The sequence below is a fragment of the Centroberyx affinis genome, unplaced genomic scaffold (genome assembly GCF_046629955.1).
Source record: "Centroberyx affinis isolate AG114_WGS23_722 - 3 ecotype Tasmania unplaced genomic scaffold, CSIRO-AGI_Caff_v1 ptg003137l_1, whole genome shotgun sequence".
Lineage (NCBI taxonomy): Eukaryota > Metazoa > Chordata > Actinopteri > Beryciformes > Berycidae > Centroberyx > Centroberyx affinis.
This window is the reverse complement of record NW_027281198.1, coordinates 146649-163733: the sequence shown is the minus strand read 5'-3', so window position 1 is coordinate 163733 and position 17085 is coordinate 146649. Positions and strand designations below refer to the sequence as shown.

Below are 17085 nucleotides of genomic sequence, written 5' to 3'. Positions count from 1 at the left end.
AGTCAGGCCGGTCTGTAAACAATTTGTATGGCATTAAAGACATTTATGGAAACCAATCCAATTTTGTGCGTCTATTCCAATTTTCTGAACCCATAGCATTTTACACTGAGCCATAAAACTGAGGAGACAGGGTGTTTATTCCATGGATTCAGTGTGTGTGTGCCAGGGAGGGGGAATACATCAACAAGTTCAGCCAAAGACTGTAAATTTCCTGACATGTATGTGGTTAAAAAGGAATTTAATAGAAGCACTATGATATATCAGCACTGTGCAAGCCATGTGTTTATTATCCAGTATTACTGTCTTGGGTTATAACGGAGAATGGGAGAATAATCCACCCAGTCAGGCAGACAGATGGTGTTCTTGCCCAAGTCAGATACACAAATCTTCACTGTCATTCTCCCTCATCCAACAACTCGGCTGGTACTGGTGTGACAATGCGCCATCAGGCTGCACAGATCTGCTCTGAAGGCTATTTCTGTCTCCTTTCTCAGGTTTCTTCAACTAGACTTCAAACAGACCTGTAACTTGGAATTACTGTGTCTGAAAAACAGGAGGGCAGGAGTAGATAAACGAATTTCCTCGCCCTATTACGAGGCCCTGGTTAGTGGAGGGACCTGGTATAGTCGGTATGCGCTGTGCGGCTGGTTCACATTAACCACGTTGACGAGCCCTTGTTGCCTGTTGTCTGCCTTCCCCTTTACAAACTCTGCTCACGAGCTTTTGCGGAATCAGCGCATGGATGAGTGTGGGGCAGTCAGTGTGCCGCCAGATTGGAAAAAAAAAGCCCGTCTCGTCCAGGGTAGTTGTGGTTTAGTGTTGTTGCAGTGCAGCGCGCATAGCGGGGGCTCTGGATAAATAGAGCGCGCACTCGTCTCTTGTGCGTAAAGAGATCTGGACATTGGACACATGCTCGACTCACCGTGTCTGCAGGCTGCGCAGCTCTCGGTTGGCTGCTAGTGAATTAACTGAGTGATTTAATTTGATTGGATTGATTTAAGGCAGTAATTGCGGTCACCGCGCATACGCAGTCTTTTGTTTTATTGAGCGAAATGGATGGAGACAGGAATCTTCTATCGTTTGGAAACGAGTGACATTTTGATATTACATAAAATGTGGATCGTTCATTCTCGGACCAACTACAACAACCCATAACCCAATGATTATTCTGTTACCGACGACTCATAGACTGCAACTTGGACGCACAATCCGCTGCTGTCAGAGGGATGCCCTATACTTAAGGATGCTGTGAACTTTACTGAGGATTATTCATCATTAGAACCATCCTGAGGACATCGATAAAACAATAAACATCTCGAACGACTCATGGATTCATCTGGACGCTGTGCGCATTGCGCAATTGGCCGCTCGCAGGGGAATGCGCTTGTCCTTAGATAAATGCACATAATGTTGAGACTTAATGCTGTTGGAAGGCGTTTTTCGCACTGTGTATGTTGTAAACACGGCAGAAACACGGGAGAGAGTGTCTAGTATGCCTGTTAAAGGTCGACTTCAGATGCTGGCGGTTGCCTGCGGGCTGTTTTTGGCGCTGGCGCGGAGCGGAGCAGGTGAGTGCATCATCTCTGTTGATGTTTCTCTGACGCATTAGTCATTAGTTACATCAACGTAGCTAAACGTGTCTTTTCCTATTTCACGTTGTGGTCAGGCTATGTTGCTGACTGGGCAGAGTATTATGGTAACCTAACTGCGTAATTTGGGTAAGGAATTTATTACCTTCTATGGCTTACGGATATGTGCAGCTGTTATTTTTTTCTGCTTCTTGCTATCTTTACAGTAAAAGGGTAGCAAAGGTCATACCTGTTGCTGATAAATTTGATAGGGCGATGCTGGCCTGCGGCTCTTTTATAGGTTGCCATTAGATGCAACCTGAGAGCCTTGATGCTGTCCCATGGGGAAAGGGCAGGATTCTGTGTCACATCTAAGCAGCAGTGCCACAATGGTCTGGCAAATTAAATATTCATGGAAAAACAATGAAGAGGGCCTTGCTTTTGCCCATGATGTCAGTGCTGGAAAATGCCTATTCATTTTCTAAAGCCTATCTGTCACCAAATATAACATTGATGAAGCCTCCTGGGCTGCTCTTTCATTCTTCCTCCCTTAATTAATTTCCTCTCCAGTATCATAACTCTTTGACTGACTCTGCATCCACCTCTGCCTCAGCTTCCAGATGTGTGGATCGTGCCTGCAGTCCACCCATAGGGAACCTGGCCAGCGGCAGGACCCTCACCACCCTCTCAGGCTGCTGTGGGAATGACTCCCACCACCAGAGCCCACGTCCCTCTCCTCTTCCTCTGACCCAACACCTCTGCCCCGAGGACACCCACCCACCTGCCCACATGGCTGACGACCCTTTCTTACATCCGGACACCTGGTGGGCATCGGGGGCAGGTACCACCGGGCAGGAGGACGAGATCCGTTTGGATCTGGAAACACAGTTCTGTCTGTCCCACTTGGTTCTGCTCTTCCGGTCGCCCCGGCCCGCCGCCATGGCTATTGAACGTTCGTCAGACTTCGGAAAGACCTGGGAAACTCTCAAGCTGTTCGCCCACAACTGCAGCCTGGAGTTTGGTTTGCATGATGATCTCAGTCAGCCAGGCTCGCTCTGTACGTCCCGTTATACTGGTGCTACACCCTGCAGTGGTGGGGAGGTAAGGGAATATGTACAAAGGTGTAATATACATGTTATTGTTCAGTAGGTTCACACAATTCCACTCATACACTGTTTTATTCAGTATAGATTAGAGTTCTGCTTCTCTACCCAGGTGATACTGCGGACCCTAGGCCCCAGCAGTGTTAAAGTGCTGGACCCCTACAGTCCAGAGACTGTTGCCCGCCTGACTCTTACTAACCTCCGCATCAGACTCCTGAAGGCTCAGACCTGCCCAGCACTTCCAACCCCCCCTGCAGAGGGAACAAGTGCCCCAGCCTCAGCTTTGCCCCCCAGGCCCATTGCAGAAAGCCCAGTCTCAGCAGCATATGCCATTTACACTTTACTGGCCAGAGGGACCTGCCTGTGCCACGGGCATGCTGAGTATTGTATAGCATACAATAGCAGCCAGGATACACTGCAGGACAGCAACATGGTGAGTACCTTATCCTTCCTGTGTGTGCAGGTGTGTGTCAGAGAAACAAATGAGTGATAAAGAGAAAGAAACCGTGAGAAAAAGAGTGAGTGAATGTGTGTGTGTCAGTTTGTGCGCTGGCCTGTGTTCACTCACAGTGTTGTAGAGCACAGGTGTCCGGATGTTAGGTCCGGATGTGAAATATACTTACAGAGGACGGATGTTAAAATCACCTGTCAAAGGGCTTTAAATAGCTCGTACTGCTCTTTATAGCAGCTGTCTGGATGTGCGTTTATTGCAGTTTCTCTACCCAACAGGTGTCTGTAACTGCCGCTAATGTAGGTGAATTTATTGAGCAGCCCCACATGTGCCTTGCAGGTTCCTGGTCGGTGTGTGTGTACTCACCACACAGCAGGGGAGCACTGTGAGAGGTGTGCTCCGCTCTACAACGACCGTCCCTGGAGGCCTGCCAACGGCAGCAGTGGGGAGCCAAACCCGTGCCAGAGTAAGTGGCCGACTGCCAAACAGGATCACCAGCTGTTAGGTCAGTAGATCTCGGCCATGGTGATAAATAGAGCCAGTGAAGAAGTCGGAGTATGGTGGGAGAATCAGAGCAACTCTTTTGAATGAAATACAGATACTATTTGGAGTCTTAACAAGAGAAACTGTGTAAGCCTGTCTCAAATTTTTCAGATGAGAGATGTTTTCATAATTCACTAAAATGTTTCACTGTTAATTAATGTTGTGTGTAGTCATAGTTAAAGTCAGCACATGATTTGTCTATACAACTATACAACTGCAAGTACATAGACTGTTCAAAAAACTTCAAAACAGGCTCATAGGACTGAAATAACACTTGGTGCTCTTGTGGATTAAGAAGAAGCAGTGAAGTCCTTAGGTTTAAAGATACTCATTGGGAACAGGAATCAAACCTGTAGAAAACTGAGATACTAGCTCTAAGATTGAAAGCCTCTAATGAGAAAACTGTTGAGCGCTATACACAAAGTCCAAGGCTCTCTAAGTCCAGTAAGGAAGGAAGAGACTAAAAGCTTGAAATTTAAGAAGCCTTTATTGCCATGGCTTAGAGCCAACGCGTTTCAACCATAAGGTCATCAGGGCAAGAAAGTAGTGCCTTAGACTTTGTGTATACAGCTCAAGAGTTTACTTGTTTCTCACTGGAGCTAGTTTTTTTATAGGCTCATATGATTGTTCGTACCAAAGCTTAGCTTCTCACCCCCCCTTCCCATCCCTCACTTTGACTCTCTCCATCTCATCTCTCCTCTCTCTCCGCTGTCATGTGACTGTGTGACGTCAGAGTGCGAGTGCCACGGTCACACAGATAGCTGTCACTTCTCCCAGCGGGCATGGCTCTCCTCCGGTGGCACCAGCGGCGGCGTTTGTAACGACTGCCGCCACAACACCGTCGGGCGTAGGTGCCAGCGTTGTCGCCATGGCTACCACCGCCACCCGTCCCTGCCCCTCCACTCCCCCCACGCCTGCACACGTAAGAGGCTCGGGACAGGGGGTGATCAGTAAAGCAAAATAAAGAAGCAGCACCAGATAAATCTGTCATATCTGGCCCCCAATTTAATGTCTTGGTGGAATTCATTCATAAGAACAAATGCCTGGGAATGAAATAGGCTTATGTGACATTTTATTTCATGTGTATGTGCAGAGTCTTTACATCTGGTGTCTCCATCTGCTGGTATGTATGTGTAATTGCATATTGTGTCAAGTGGAAGAGAGCAGAAGCCAGAGGAAAATAAACTAGTGTGATTACTCTTCACCTCACCATGGTCAGGATGTGTTTAAGCTGTTTATGCATATAAGTCCATTTATCTCTGTCTTTCTCAGGCTGCTGGTGTGATCCACAGGGCTCACTGCCTGTCCATCCTGGAGAAGAGGGACCCTGGTGCCACCCCAGGAGCGGGCAGTGCCACTGTAAATCTGGCATAGGGGGCACAAGCTGCAGCCACTGCCTGCCTGGGTACTGGAGCTTTGGAGAGGAGGGCTGCAAACCCTGCGCCTGCCCTCAGAGCTGCGATCCAACCACTGGCCAGTGCCTTGACAGGTTAGCCATATGGTTTTTGGTTTTGCCAAATTCCTTGCACAATACCGAGAAAGCTACAGTAGAATTGTATGAGAGATAATCAATAAAGATGAACCTTGACCAGATGTATCCCTTTCCACTTTGGCAGCTATTCAAATAACCAGGTTTTCAATGTGCCCATCGGTGGAAAAATTCCTGATTTGGATCATATGTTCACCAATGAAGGTGAGGTAGCGTGGTCAAAGGAGCTTGCAGTCTCTGCCTTGCATTACACAGGTGAGTGTGATGTATAAACTTACATTCAACTAAGTAATGCTGTTGCTCATTACATGTCATTTTCATCTGTAATGCTTAAAATCATGCTGATATTGGGTTTTATACAAAATAATTGAGATGGAAGTTTCCTGTACACAGGAAAGTGCAGCTGTAAGGAGAGAAAGCTGAGAAGTGTATCTGACCTCTGTAAGACCAAACATGACTATGGTAAGAAATCTGTTGAATTCACAGACATTTGAAATACGTTTCAAAGTTGTGATCTATATGTAGACTGATGCTTTGAAAATACCTTCTCAGTCCTTACTAACTCTGGATTGATCCGTCTCTGTGGCCTGTGGCAGTGATCAAAGCCAGTGTGCTGTCTGCTCATGACAAGGGCAGCCACGCAGAAGTGCTGGTCAAAGTTCGAAAGGTCCTTCGGTCGGGCCAGGTGGCGCTGTCCCTGGGGACCATCAGCATCTATCCTCTGTCCTGGACCAGCCGCGGCTGCACCTGTCCCATCCTAAACCCAGGTAGGACACCGTCCAACACGACAGGATAGGAATTTGTGGTGTGATTTGAGGTAGACATAGTACAGTTAAATTGAATGGATGCTGGCCAACACACATATCAGAGGGCCCCAGGTATGGCTATAGATGATGCATACAGTCTCAAGGTTTTCCAGTAAAAATTATTACTAGTAATAGAGGCCTTCAGTGGATCAGGTGATCACCTGATGGTACAAAAGACATTCTATGTAGATTAAATCAGTTTACAATATCTTCTCTCTTCTCTCCTTCTCCAGGTATGGAGTACCTGCTGGCAGGCCCTGAGGAGGCTGGGACAGGCCGTTTGCTGGTCACCATGCAGAGCGTAGTGGCACCCTGGACACCCAGATTGGGGGCACTTATATCACAGGGCCTAAGGCATGGATGTCCCTAACCTACAGGATCCAAAAAATGATGGGTCACACAGGATTTCACACAGGATTTGACAAAGAAAGTCACACAGAGTCAGTGGACAATTCAGCAAAAGGACTGAAAATTATTGGACAAGAGCACTCCTCACTGTTATGGGACTGTGCTATGTGATCAAAGTGGAAATAACCAAAGAATTAAACTCAAGTTAGCTCTACATCACTAAACTGAAGAGACGTATTCCCCATATGTGGGTGCAAAAAAACAGACTGAAATGAATGTTGGGTGGGTCTCGTTTAATAGACTTTCTGCCTGTGTGATCTATGTGATGCTACAAACCTTGCAATGTGGACATTATAGCCTTTTCACACAAGACTATGCTTTTCTCCAAACTAATATATCATCATGAATATACTGAGATGTGTGGAGGCTGTAAAATATGGTGTGATTCTGTCTTAATACACACATTCAAGTATCCATTAACTGACTCATGTCTGGCTCTTGGTTTAACTCAGTGTGGAAGTCTTCTAGGCAGTTTCAATCAGCACAGCTCACAAAACCCCAGTAAGACTCACAACATCAAAAGATCATTCATATAAGAGGGTATATTGCTCTGACTTCACATGTAGTCATATTCAACACCCTGCAAAGCATGCTTCATGGTCACCTGAATTCGATTGAGGTATTAGAGTACAAGGACAGAAAGAGAATGGAAGTAGGTATGGTTCAGTGTTCATTTTAATCTGGACACGTTATAAACGTGAAGTCCATTAAGGCTTGAATGACATTCATTTCAAATGGTGACCACAGCATCTTGATTCTGAGTGGAGCCTTAGATTCTGGAGGGCAACAATGTTGGGATGATGGAAACATTTATGCATTGATAGTTACATATGATGACCCACTTATGGCCTTGCCTAGGCCAGACGAAGGAAATCTTATTAAAAACAAACAAACAAACAAAAACAGACCATTGTTCACATAGCACCACATGTATTTGGACACTAGGCCCTTAAGTTCCCACAGGATGATGAATGTCAATACACAGTTTAAAGCATAGAGAGAGTTACATTTGTAGAGTTACATTTGTGTTAACACCAATGTAATGTGCATTGCGCTTGGGCTGTGGAAAAGGCTCAATTAGCCTTGTTGCTTGCTTATTAGTAAAGGATGTGGGCATTATTTTTAAGGAGTAGTCTACTATTGAAAAAGACAGGAAACATTCTCCTTAGCTGTAAGGGGTACTGTGATTTGGTCTCTCGAGCAAGGGAAGAAAAAGGGATTCAGCTCTAAAGAGTGAAAACTGTCTTGAATCTAAGTGACTTCCTTAAGTCAATAGCAATCATGCAAAGGCAAGACATTGCTCAAATTCAAAATCTAGTGCTCACTACTTGAGATCTGTCAAGCATAATGATTAGGCTAAGCCCAGTGATCATTATCTAGTAGTCTGACCAGTGACATTAACAGGACAATACACACCTATGGTGAAGTGGGTAATGCAGAATGGCACAGAAACGGCTCATGTGACCTGAAGCAGGACAATACACAGCAAACTGAATTCCTATTGCATATAAGTCTTTCAGTGAATGTCCCTGCAGCAAGTAGTTTGTCCCATTGTCACTAAAGTGTATTATTCCCGGGTCTTCAGGTGCTCAGCAGACAAAGCAGCCTAAATCAAAGTAAATATGCCCCATGACACTCAGTTCCTCCTCCCATGGCCTTTGTGAATATTGCCTGTGAGTGTCAGAGCTGTGCCTTTCTAGGGCCTGTTTTTTTCACCCCTCCTCCCTTGTGACTACCGGTGTTAAAACCAGAGGAGATGTCAGGCCGATCGGGCCACACAGCTGAGGTTCTCATGGAGAGTGATCTATGCTGGGCAGTGCTTGTACACAGAGAAAACAAGGGAATGTGGAGGACGGCTGGTTGGCCTTAGCTGGCAGTCTGGCTGTCTGTTGGTGATACGCTGTCAGACGAGGGAGCAGACTCAGATGTTGAAACAGCAGGGGTAGAGTCACTGTCGGAGGCCGGGGCAGCAGTGGTGTTGGACTCTTCTTGTGGGGAGCTTTCCGTGTCTCCTTCCTGGGGATAGAGCTCGGGGTACCTCTGCATGCACTCCTGCATGTTACGGAAGTTATCGATGCACTCGGAGCCCTTCACTTCTTCTTTGCTGTAGTGGAAGCAGGAGAAGGCCTCCTTGAACTGAGTGCCACAGGGTCCGCTGGCCATGCCCCCCAGGCACGGGCAGTTCCAGTTGATCTCTCCATTCGGCAGGATCAGGCCTAGAGGAGCGAGCAACCACACAACAGCAATTTGATGGTATGCCTTGATACACTAAGGAACCTTTGATTCTAAAATGTTCAAGTGACTAACCCTGCTCTTCATAGGGGTCGTTGGGGTCATCTGCAATCAGCTCAGCATTACTGGGTGCCTCATGGTCCTCCTTGGTCACAAAGATGATGCGATCTTTTCCTTGGGTGGGAAGGAAAAACAGGAATGACAATGAATCCTAAAAGTAGGAAACCTGGTTTTGGATGGTCAGAGAAACTTCTGATGCCATTATTTGGTCCTTATATAACAACAAATATAAAATATTACTGTAATATTTGGTTACTCAATGACGTCAGGAAACAAATGAAACTGTCAAATGAAACTGGGCCCACAATGCTCCTCAAGCAGCGCAGATTAAATATGAACTGACTTGAGTTGATCTGCTTTGCCGCTTGGCAGCTCTCCAAGCCCCCATTAGTAAAATATATATCAAATTGCTGCAGTGCTCAGTATAAAGTTATAATATCACTACAATGGCGGAGCTAAGGATAAAGCTAGCCTTAGGCAAGCACGTAGGTTGAGCTAACTAGCCTGGCAGCTAACGACTTAACTGCGGTAACATTGCTACTAGTAGCCTAGCATGCTGGCTCCCTGGATGACATTGGCTGGACATGGACTGAAATGAATGAAACCCGAAATTACCTTCTTGTCTGCAGTACGACATGCCTGCCGATGCTTATGTCCGTCGAGCCTCTGTCGTAAACGATGATAGGTTAACTTTGCAGGGGCTTAGTCAACAATGCCAGGATTTCATTTGACAAACCACCCGGCGTCTTGCGACAGCTCCGTTACCCCTCTACCTCCTTGCCTCTGACCTGTCAATCCGCAGGGCGCACAATAATGACGTATGCTGGGCTTTAGGGCTGCGGTCCAACCATGAAACCATACCGAGCTACGTAATGTGCCTAAATGATTGGATTTGTACTCCAAGGAGGTTATAGTTTCCCCCACGGCATGGTTTTCTTTTTAAAATATGTCGCTGTGTAACAGGGGGGGCCGAAGGCTCCAGAGTTGCATTCTCCTTCATTTCACAACTGGCCTAAAGTAATGACGACTGACAGGGACTCAGATGAATGTTGTTCAAAAAACAGTATCCAGTGGTGTTCAGATAAAATGCACACAGTGCTTACAGTGCGGCTTTGGACTACTTGCATTCCGGTACTTATTTACATGGACCCGGCACCTCCGGTGGCATGAACGTTTTTTTTTTTTTTTTGTCTGCCATGTAATAATCCCAGTAGTTGACTCTTCCTTTCCACTCCATTGTAAAAACCTAATTGGCTCATTTCCATATGAAGACAGGTGATTACCCTATTAGAAAGAGGTGAGCTGCTCTGCAGAGTATGTTATGGTAAACTTCAGACATCGTCATGGCTAAAAGGCAGTTGAATTTGCTGTCCATATGTTCGCTGTGTGGACTATTTTTGGAAAATTAATAATAACAATAACATCTAAATTCATATTTGCATAGAAAACATAAATTATTGCGGACCTGTAAGTCCCACAGTTAAATATGTGGGCAGTTGCGCATGTTATGTTGAGTGTCCAGAAATAATTGGTAATATAATTGGTTGAGTGAAGGGCTGTAAACCTCACATCAATGTGGGCATTTCAAAACCAGCGCGGTCCAGCTGAGTCTGCGCATTTAGGCCGACTTCTAGCTGCATGGCACGACCTGACGACCATGATAGGTTTTATTGGTTTTCATTATTCGCTGACATTGTTTCCTACGTTTAAAATAGATATCCTATTAAAGTATTTGTGTTGAATATTAATGCGTAACTACTCGAGCCAGAATTTGTCTGGTAAATGGTTGAAGCCGATGCAGTTTCCTTGATGTATTTATGTATGATTAGGATGTTTCACAGCCAAGTATGCGGGGATTTTTATGTTGTGCACAGCGCAGTTATATCTTTAGTCCACTACTTGAAGGGCAGGTTTGTAAAAACCGGTTTGTCCGAACTCGGTTTGGACAAAATGAGCATTATGTAGCCTATACAATAATCACATATTGTTATAGGTCCCCAGTAGTCGGAGCTCTAAGGTCATATAATCTGTCATTTAGTAATGTTTTGGCTGTTTGGCTGCACCACCGGACCTACTTGGGCTCCAATGCGCTTGTTGTCTTGATATGTTCCGGTACCTTTTCCCTCCAGACAGACTCGCGGGAACACCGACCCCTTGGTGTTCCGGGACCTCATCATTTACAAATTATGCACTGCATGCACAGCATGCATGGCCTATGAATTACGACACAATTTCGAAGTGTGTTGGAAAAAAAACCTCTTTGTTTTTTTTTTTTAATAACACAATTATGTCCGATACAGAAAGTAAAAACCAAAAATGAAACTCCCTTTCATCCCTACCAAACCCACCCTCATCCAACCATGTCTCGGCAGTTTTGTGCAGCGATTCAGTCTGGGAATAAAAGAGCGTGACGATATAGACAAACACTTCCCTTTAGGACCCAGAGACAGAGGACAAACATTGTGCCCTATATAAGACCAGAGTGAATATAAACATAGTCCATGATTTAAAACATCAAAATAAAGGTAAATGCAAACCGTCAAGAGCTTGTCTGAGACTTCTCAAAGCTGTATTAGGAGTACAAGTATATTTTATTTATACTTTTCACATCCTACTATAGGCCCCTAAAAACCTCGAGCACAGTCTCCGCTGACCTGAAATGAACATGACATGGCTTTCTTTCAACCCTCCCAAAATGTCCAGGCACAGTGCTTTATGCTTGAAATAAGCACTAACTAACATGGTGTCACTGTCTTAATGTTCCTTGAACAAGCTGCAGTGAATAACGCCTGAGGCAAGTCAAAGACTGAACCTCACACTTTTGTGCTTTTAGGCATTCTTCAGCAGATAAGACAGTCAATGAGAATTTAGGCAGCCTGCAGAGATGAGTAGTAAGTATTGAAAAGAGGACAGAGGAAACACAATACAATGCTGAACCCTGGGACAAAATGCAAACCCGTCTTCTCTGCATTCGTACCCTAAAAGGATACGGTGGAGAACAAAGGTGGCAGGAAAAATGACGTATCCCAGTTGCAAAATGTATTGATTGTGCGCATTACACAGAATGCAAAATAAAACAAAGTAATTTGTGGAGAGTGGCTACTGTGTGTCTGGTGTGTGTTGGAAGATAGGAATTTTCTAGAAGAGCAGTGCTCCCATGCTGCCCACTTCGCTCTGCTCCTTGACAAAGATCTCAAAGTACTGGTAGATAATGGTTACAGCCAAGAGGATTCCTGTACCAGAGCCGATGGCGCCCAGGAAGTCAGCCATGACAGACAGCCCTCCTATACAGAGACCACCGAAGGCAGCAGCTGTGGGGATGTACCTAGGAAAAGAGGAAAACCATTAAACGTGCTGGTAGAACACTTAATATATGCAGTACATTGCAAACCTGAAGAATTCTGGGAGTCTATTTCCAAGGTTGCTTTGTACCTGTTTAGCTCATGCACCATGGAGGTCTCTCTGTGTCCCCTCATGACCATCTGCTGCTCCTTCAGCTGCTTAGCCACCTGAGACACACAGTTACAAAGTTAAATATGTGGATAACTTGTGGCATGTTTCATCATGCTTTACACCATCCTATATACAAGCATGGACTCTTAAACAAGCAGGCTGCACAAACAGACTTACATCTTTGGCAGAGGATCCTGAGACCTCAATCCAGGTCTTGGAGAAGAAGGCGCAGGAGCCAAGCATGAAGACAATGTAAATGACAGCATGAACTGGGTCATCCAGTACAGAACCAAATGACTCTGGAGGCGAAAGGTAGTAGCAGAGACCGCCCACTGGATAGGCACGAGCTGGTCCACCAGTGGAGGTGTCCTGAACACACAAAGATTGTTTTTGTTAAGATAAAAATGAGGTCTGTGTATGCCCACGGCTTACTAGTGTATTAGTGAGTTGAAACATGTGACTGTATCCTATTAGAAACTTAACACAAAGACTCCTCAGTTCCAAGTCAAAACAATCAAGTAATCTTGCTTGTTGTTGTCTTGCTCTGTAAATGCATTGAGTTGAGCTCCTGCTCTTTAAGCACGTTGCAATGAGATTGGATGTGTTGTGAGACAGGGATGATGCAGCACCTGATGGCGCATTCTGTACTTACAGACCAGGTTCCCAGGAGGTTGACCAGGAAGTTGCCGCTGAAGCGCGTAGAGAGCATCTGGGAGATGACGTAAAGATTGGAGACCAAGGCAGACTGCAGGATGATGGGGATGTTGGAGGTGTAGAACAGCTTGATGGGGTAGGTGTTGTACTGACCACGGTAGCGTGCTGATTTGATGGGCAGGTCCACCCTGAAGCCCTGGAGGAGTAACAATGTCCTGAAGTGTTAAGCAATGACCATCCCTATTTGAACACAGTCAGCAAAACATTGCTTGCAACTTCATGAACAGAATTCTACATTAGCTATCGGAAAGCTGATATTTATTTCAAATCTTGCATACAAAAAACATTCATAAAGAATCAAATGCCTTTACTACAATAAAGGCAGTCAAGACACACTATATATCCAGACAGGGTTGCCAGCTGACCTGGAAGTATATGACCACTGCAAAGACGAAGACAGTGGCGATGAGGTTCATGAGGTTGGGCAGGTTTTGTCTGTAGAAGGCCTCTCTCAGGGCGCGCACCTTGTCTGTGCGGGTGGCCAGCAGGTGGAAGAGAGCGATGATGGCTCCCTCAAACTCAGTACCTGAAAAACCATAGGAGTCACAGGGTTACTCAGTGTAATATAGTTGGATCAAAAGGCTAACATCCGATTTCTCTCCCTTCCCAATGTTCAGCTTCAGAAACTCTGCATTCTTGCAAGCCAGTGCCCGTACCTCTACCAGTGTTGACAGTGGTGGGACTGAAGGCTTTCCAGACGATGGTCTCACAGATGTTGGTCGCAATGAAGAGGGAGATACCAGAACCCAGACCATAGCCCTTCTGGAGCAGCTCATCCAGCAGCAAGACAATCAGACCTGCCACAAACAGCTGGAGAGACAGGCAGGAGGTTAGTATCAAGTTTGGCCAGGCAGAAACAACCAATTACCGTTTAGCACAGCTCTTAAAACACAACATTATGGAAGCTGCTATAAACTTCCAGACACGGTCCAAAATTACCACCCACCCTGCAGCAAATGCCGGTAAACTTTGGTTTTGGTGGATAAATGAAGGGTGCCCTGCCACATTGGCAGGTAACTTTTTGAGACTATAAACATTTTAATGGCTCTGTTACATAGTGTTTGCCTGTTCTCAAAATGTGTGTCTGCTGGTGACCGTACACTCTCTGACCATCAGCAAATCAAATCAATGCAAAATAATGGCTCTGTATCAAACTCTGTATCAAATGGGAGACTTTATTAACCTGGATGATGATGAGCAAGCAAATTCCAGCACCCATCTCTGAGGGGTCTCCATACATGCCAGTCATAACATATACAATGGCCTGTCCAATGGTGATGATCATTCCAAACACTGCAAAAGGACAAAAAGAGATGATTTGCAATTGGTATCCTTGCAGACAGAGCTGCTGCAAAACTGATGTTACTGCAAAACAAATAGTATTATGAGACTGCAAGCTTCAAAGTAAACAAGAATGCTTCAAGGCTTCAAAAGTATGTGGTGAGTTCTAAAAATAGTAACAGTGGCGAGTAGGGGACCTACATTTCTGTGCTCCATTGAAGAGGGCTCTGTCCTTGGGGGTGTCTCCCACCTCAATGATCTTAGCACCAGCCAGCAGCTGCATGATTAGGCCTGAGGTGACAATGGGTGAGATACCCAGCTCCATCAGAGTACCTGGAAAAAAAAGTGGACACCATTGGTATCTGGCAATCACATTAACAGTGTAGTAGTGGTTGCCGAAACAAGGCATTGAGGCCTATCACTGTTATCACTTTTGATAAGGAGACCACGTCAAAGCTGAGGTGTGATAACATAGGTATTAGATTATTTCTCCTTGCTAGAGCTGCACATGAGACAGTAAAACAACTTTGTGATTAAGTCTGAGATCACCTATTAAGAGTATGCAATTAAGTCACCTCTGTTAGAAGCCAGGATTACTCTCATCCAGTAGAAGGGATCTGCTGAATCTGATGACATGATGCCAAACAGTGGAATCTGAATGAACAGAGAAAAAGACACAAGACGGTGTGTAACAAAACACCTTCAGCAATACCATATAGCCAGTAATATTTGTTTTGATTTGTGGTATCCCCTGCACTATTTAATAGATTCAATGTAGTCAAAAGTAACTAAGTTGTTGCTGAGTTTTTCCCCATCAATGGACACTAACCTGGCAGCACACTAGAAAGATGAAGAGTGTGATGGCGGTCCATAGTACTTTTTCTCTAAACTGAATCTGTAAGGGTTAAAAAGGAATAGGTGTCATTTCATAGTCATTCACATTTGCATGCACAATATGTCAATATTAATTAGCTTTACTACACATTCAAAGACTTAAGTATACCTTTCTTTCTGGTTTCTGAATTTCAGGCAGGACCGCACAGAACGGCTTGATGACTTCCAAAAATTTTACTGTAGAAAGAGATTAACAGTTAAAAAAAAAAGACCAAAACAACACTGCTTCAACACAACGTTAAAGTCAGCAGCTCTAGCAGTATTTGTAGACCTGTAAATAAGTCTGAAATGACTTTGGTCCTCTTCAGTCACTTTAGCTTAGGTGCTACGTCATCACAAACTACTAACTAAACATCTGCCAGCAAAGCTAAACATGGCAGTCTGGGTCACTTGGCTAATGTAACAGTAAGCTCAACATTTAACTACACTAGAAGTATATTTAGAAAAATATGAACAGTGAACAAGGATGACAACAGATTCACATTTGCATAATAATTATTAGACCGTATGGGATTATTGTGCTGGCTACATTGCCTTGGTGCTGATCAGCTCTGTCAATCACTGAAATTGACTTTGACAGCGAGTGATTTAATATATGCCCTTCAGTTCCTTTTAAGTGTCTGGTTAGTTAGTTTACCATTGCAAATCTAATCAAATTCCTGCCATGAAATTGTGGAAGAAAGCTATTTTCAATCTGTCACGGTAAAATATCCTCAAGATATAGTTAACAGTTCATGGTGACGTACAGCTAACGTTAGCTAGCGTGTTGCTAACTGAAGCTAATCGTCAAACGAGCAGATAAATGAGCAGCCAGCAGGTTCTGGTTAATTTAAAAGGGGAGACTTTTGAAGCCCCTTTGAAGGACACAATTAAAACATTAGAAACTCGTTACTGAGCTGATGATACGAGCCTCGGTAGTTAACGGTAGTAGAGCTGAAAATAGCTAGCAACTTCGCATTAGCTAACGTAAGGAGCTAGATAGCTATAACTTGCTAACTACCCAAGGTTAGCTAGCATGCTAACGAACACTAAATGTCCATTAGTGCGCGAGATAAAACAACATCAACAGGTAATTTAAATCACCCTTAACACATGTATACAACTTAAGAAGATGACTTACTTCCCATGATGTCCTTTGGCCTATTCCTGTTGTGTTACTGGTGCCACTTTGAATGCTCAGTAGAGTCAGTGTGGCTCCATCCAGCCGCTCCGTAAGAAAAGAGAGATCTGTAGAGACACGTCACCAGACAAGCAGCTGATACACGTCACTTCTCTGAGACGCCGCTAGTACACACACAGCACGGGCATTGGGGCACACTCGACTGTTCATCGGTGCCCATGAGAATACATTATTTGAAGTTATAAGCAATTCCTATCAACTCGGAAAATGTAAGATTAATGTTTTAATGTTTGCATTTTAACAAAGGTTCCCTGTTGCACAGAGCTTCTCCATCTCAAGAGGGCGTCCATCTTTTCAGCTCTGCCCTGCTGTAGTCCAGACCATGGTCCAGACAGGACACACTCCTGGGGTTTGATCAGGGATGGTGGTAATCATGTGGTGCGACTGAGTTTTAAATGGCCAGCGTGTGTGTAACGAATGATTTGGAGAGGACAGAGGATCCAAAAAATCTCATAAAGTAGCCAGACTAATGCTTTTACATGCAAAATTATGCAGAGTTGCTTGAAGTAGAGAAGCAATGGAAGCTTGAGTATGCTCAATGTTAAATGAGAGCGCTCAGATTATTCTTCTGCTAAATTAACCAACTATGCATGCATTTTAAACAGTGTCATCTCCGTCTGTCTCTTGCTTTGTTTCTGTATTCCTACATGCAGGAAAAAATCATAGATTTAAAAAACACAACGAACCACCAAGGAAGAGAGGTCGAATGACAGAGCATAGAGGAGAGAGGCTGGAGCGGAGTGTAAAAGCAGTGGTTACAATTAGGGTGAGAAAAGTACAAATTTGGGGACATGCATATATATTTTTATGTTTTATAATTCAACATTAACATAATCATGTGTAGGTATAGGGCCTATTGTAGGATCAGAGCTGAGAGACAAGCTATTGTGGTGGGGACTGGCT

At 44.6% G+C, this 17085-nt stretch overlaps 3 protein-coding genes across 3 annotated transcripts; 1 reads left to right on the top strand and 2 right to left on the bottom strand.

The window, feature by feature from the left end:
- The first annotated feature begins 1492 nt into the window (after positions 1-1492).
- Positions 1493-6354, top strand: LOC139659548 (netrin-4). The gene is made up of 10 exons (XM_071537852.1): positions 1493-1568; positions 2182-2669; positions 2784-3104; positions 3462-3588; positions 4399-4587; positions 4938-5154; positions 5282-5409; positions 5548-5616; positions 5751-5921; positions 6194-6354. The coding sequence occupies exons 1-10, from the start codon at positions 1493-1495 to the stop codon at positions 6328-6330; spliced, it is 1923 nt and encodes a 640-aa protein (XP_071393953.1). The 3' UTR covers positions 6331-6354.
- A 90-nt stretch (positions 6355-6444) lies between these two features.
- Positions 6445-9432, bottom strand: chchd4a (coiled-coil-helix-coiled-coil-helix domain containing 4a). Its single transcript, XM_071537853.1, has 3 exons — positions 9276-9432; positions 8676-8774; positions 6445-8584 (listed from the first exon to the last, which is right to left on the bottom strand). Exons 1-3 carry the CDS (start codon positions 9295-9297, stop codon positions 8235-8237), a joined length of 471 nt encoding a protein of 156 aa, XP_071393954.1. The 5' UTR covers positions 9298-9432; the 3' UTR covers positions 6445-8234.
- A 1467-nt stretch (positions 9433-10899) lies between these two features.
- Positions 10900-16218, bottom strand: LOC139659543 (protein transport protein Sec61 subunit alpha-like 1). The gene is made up of 12 exons (XM_071537848.1): positions 16123-16218; positions 15112-15179; positions 14938-15003; positions 14684-14762; positions 14310-14441; positions 14011-14120; positions 13484-13637; positions 13193-13353; positions 12766-12963; positions 12291-12482; positions 12093-12169; positions 10900-11985 (listed from the first exon to the last, which is right to left on the bottom strand). The coding sequence occupies exons 1-12, from the start codon at positions 16127-16129 to the stop codon at positions 11799-11801; spliced, it is 1431 nt and encodes a 476-aa protein (XP_071393949.1). The 5' UTR covers positions 16130-16218; the 3' UTR covers positions 10900-11798.
- Positions 16219-17085: the final 867 nt, after the last annotated feature.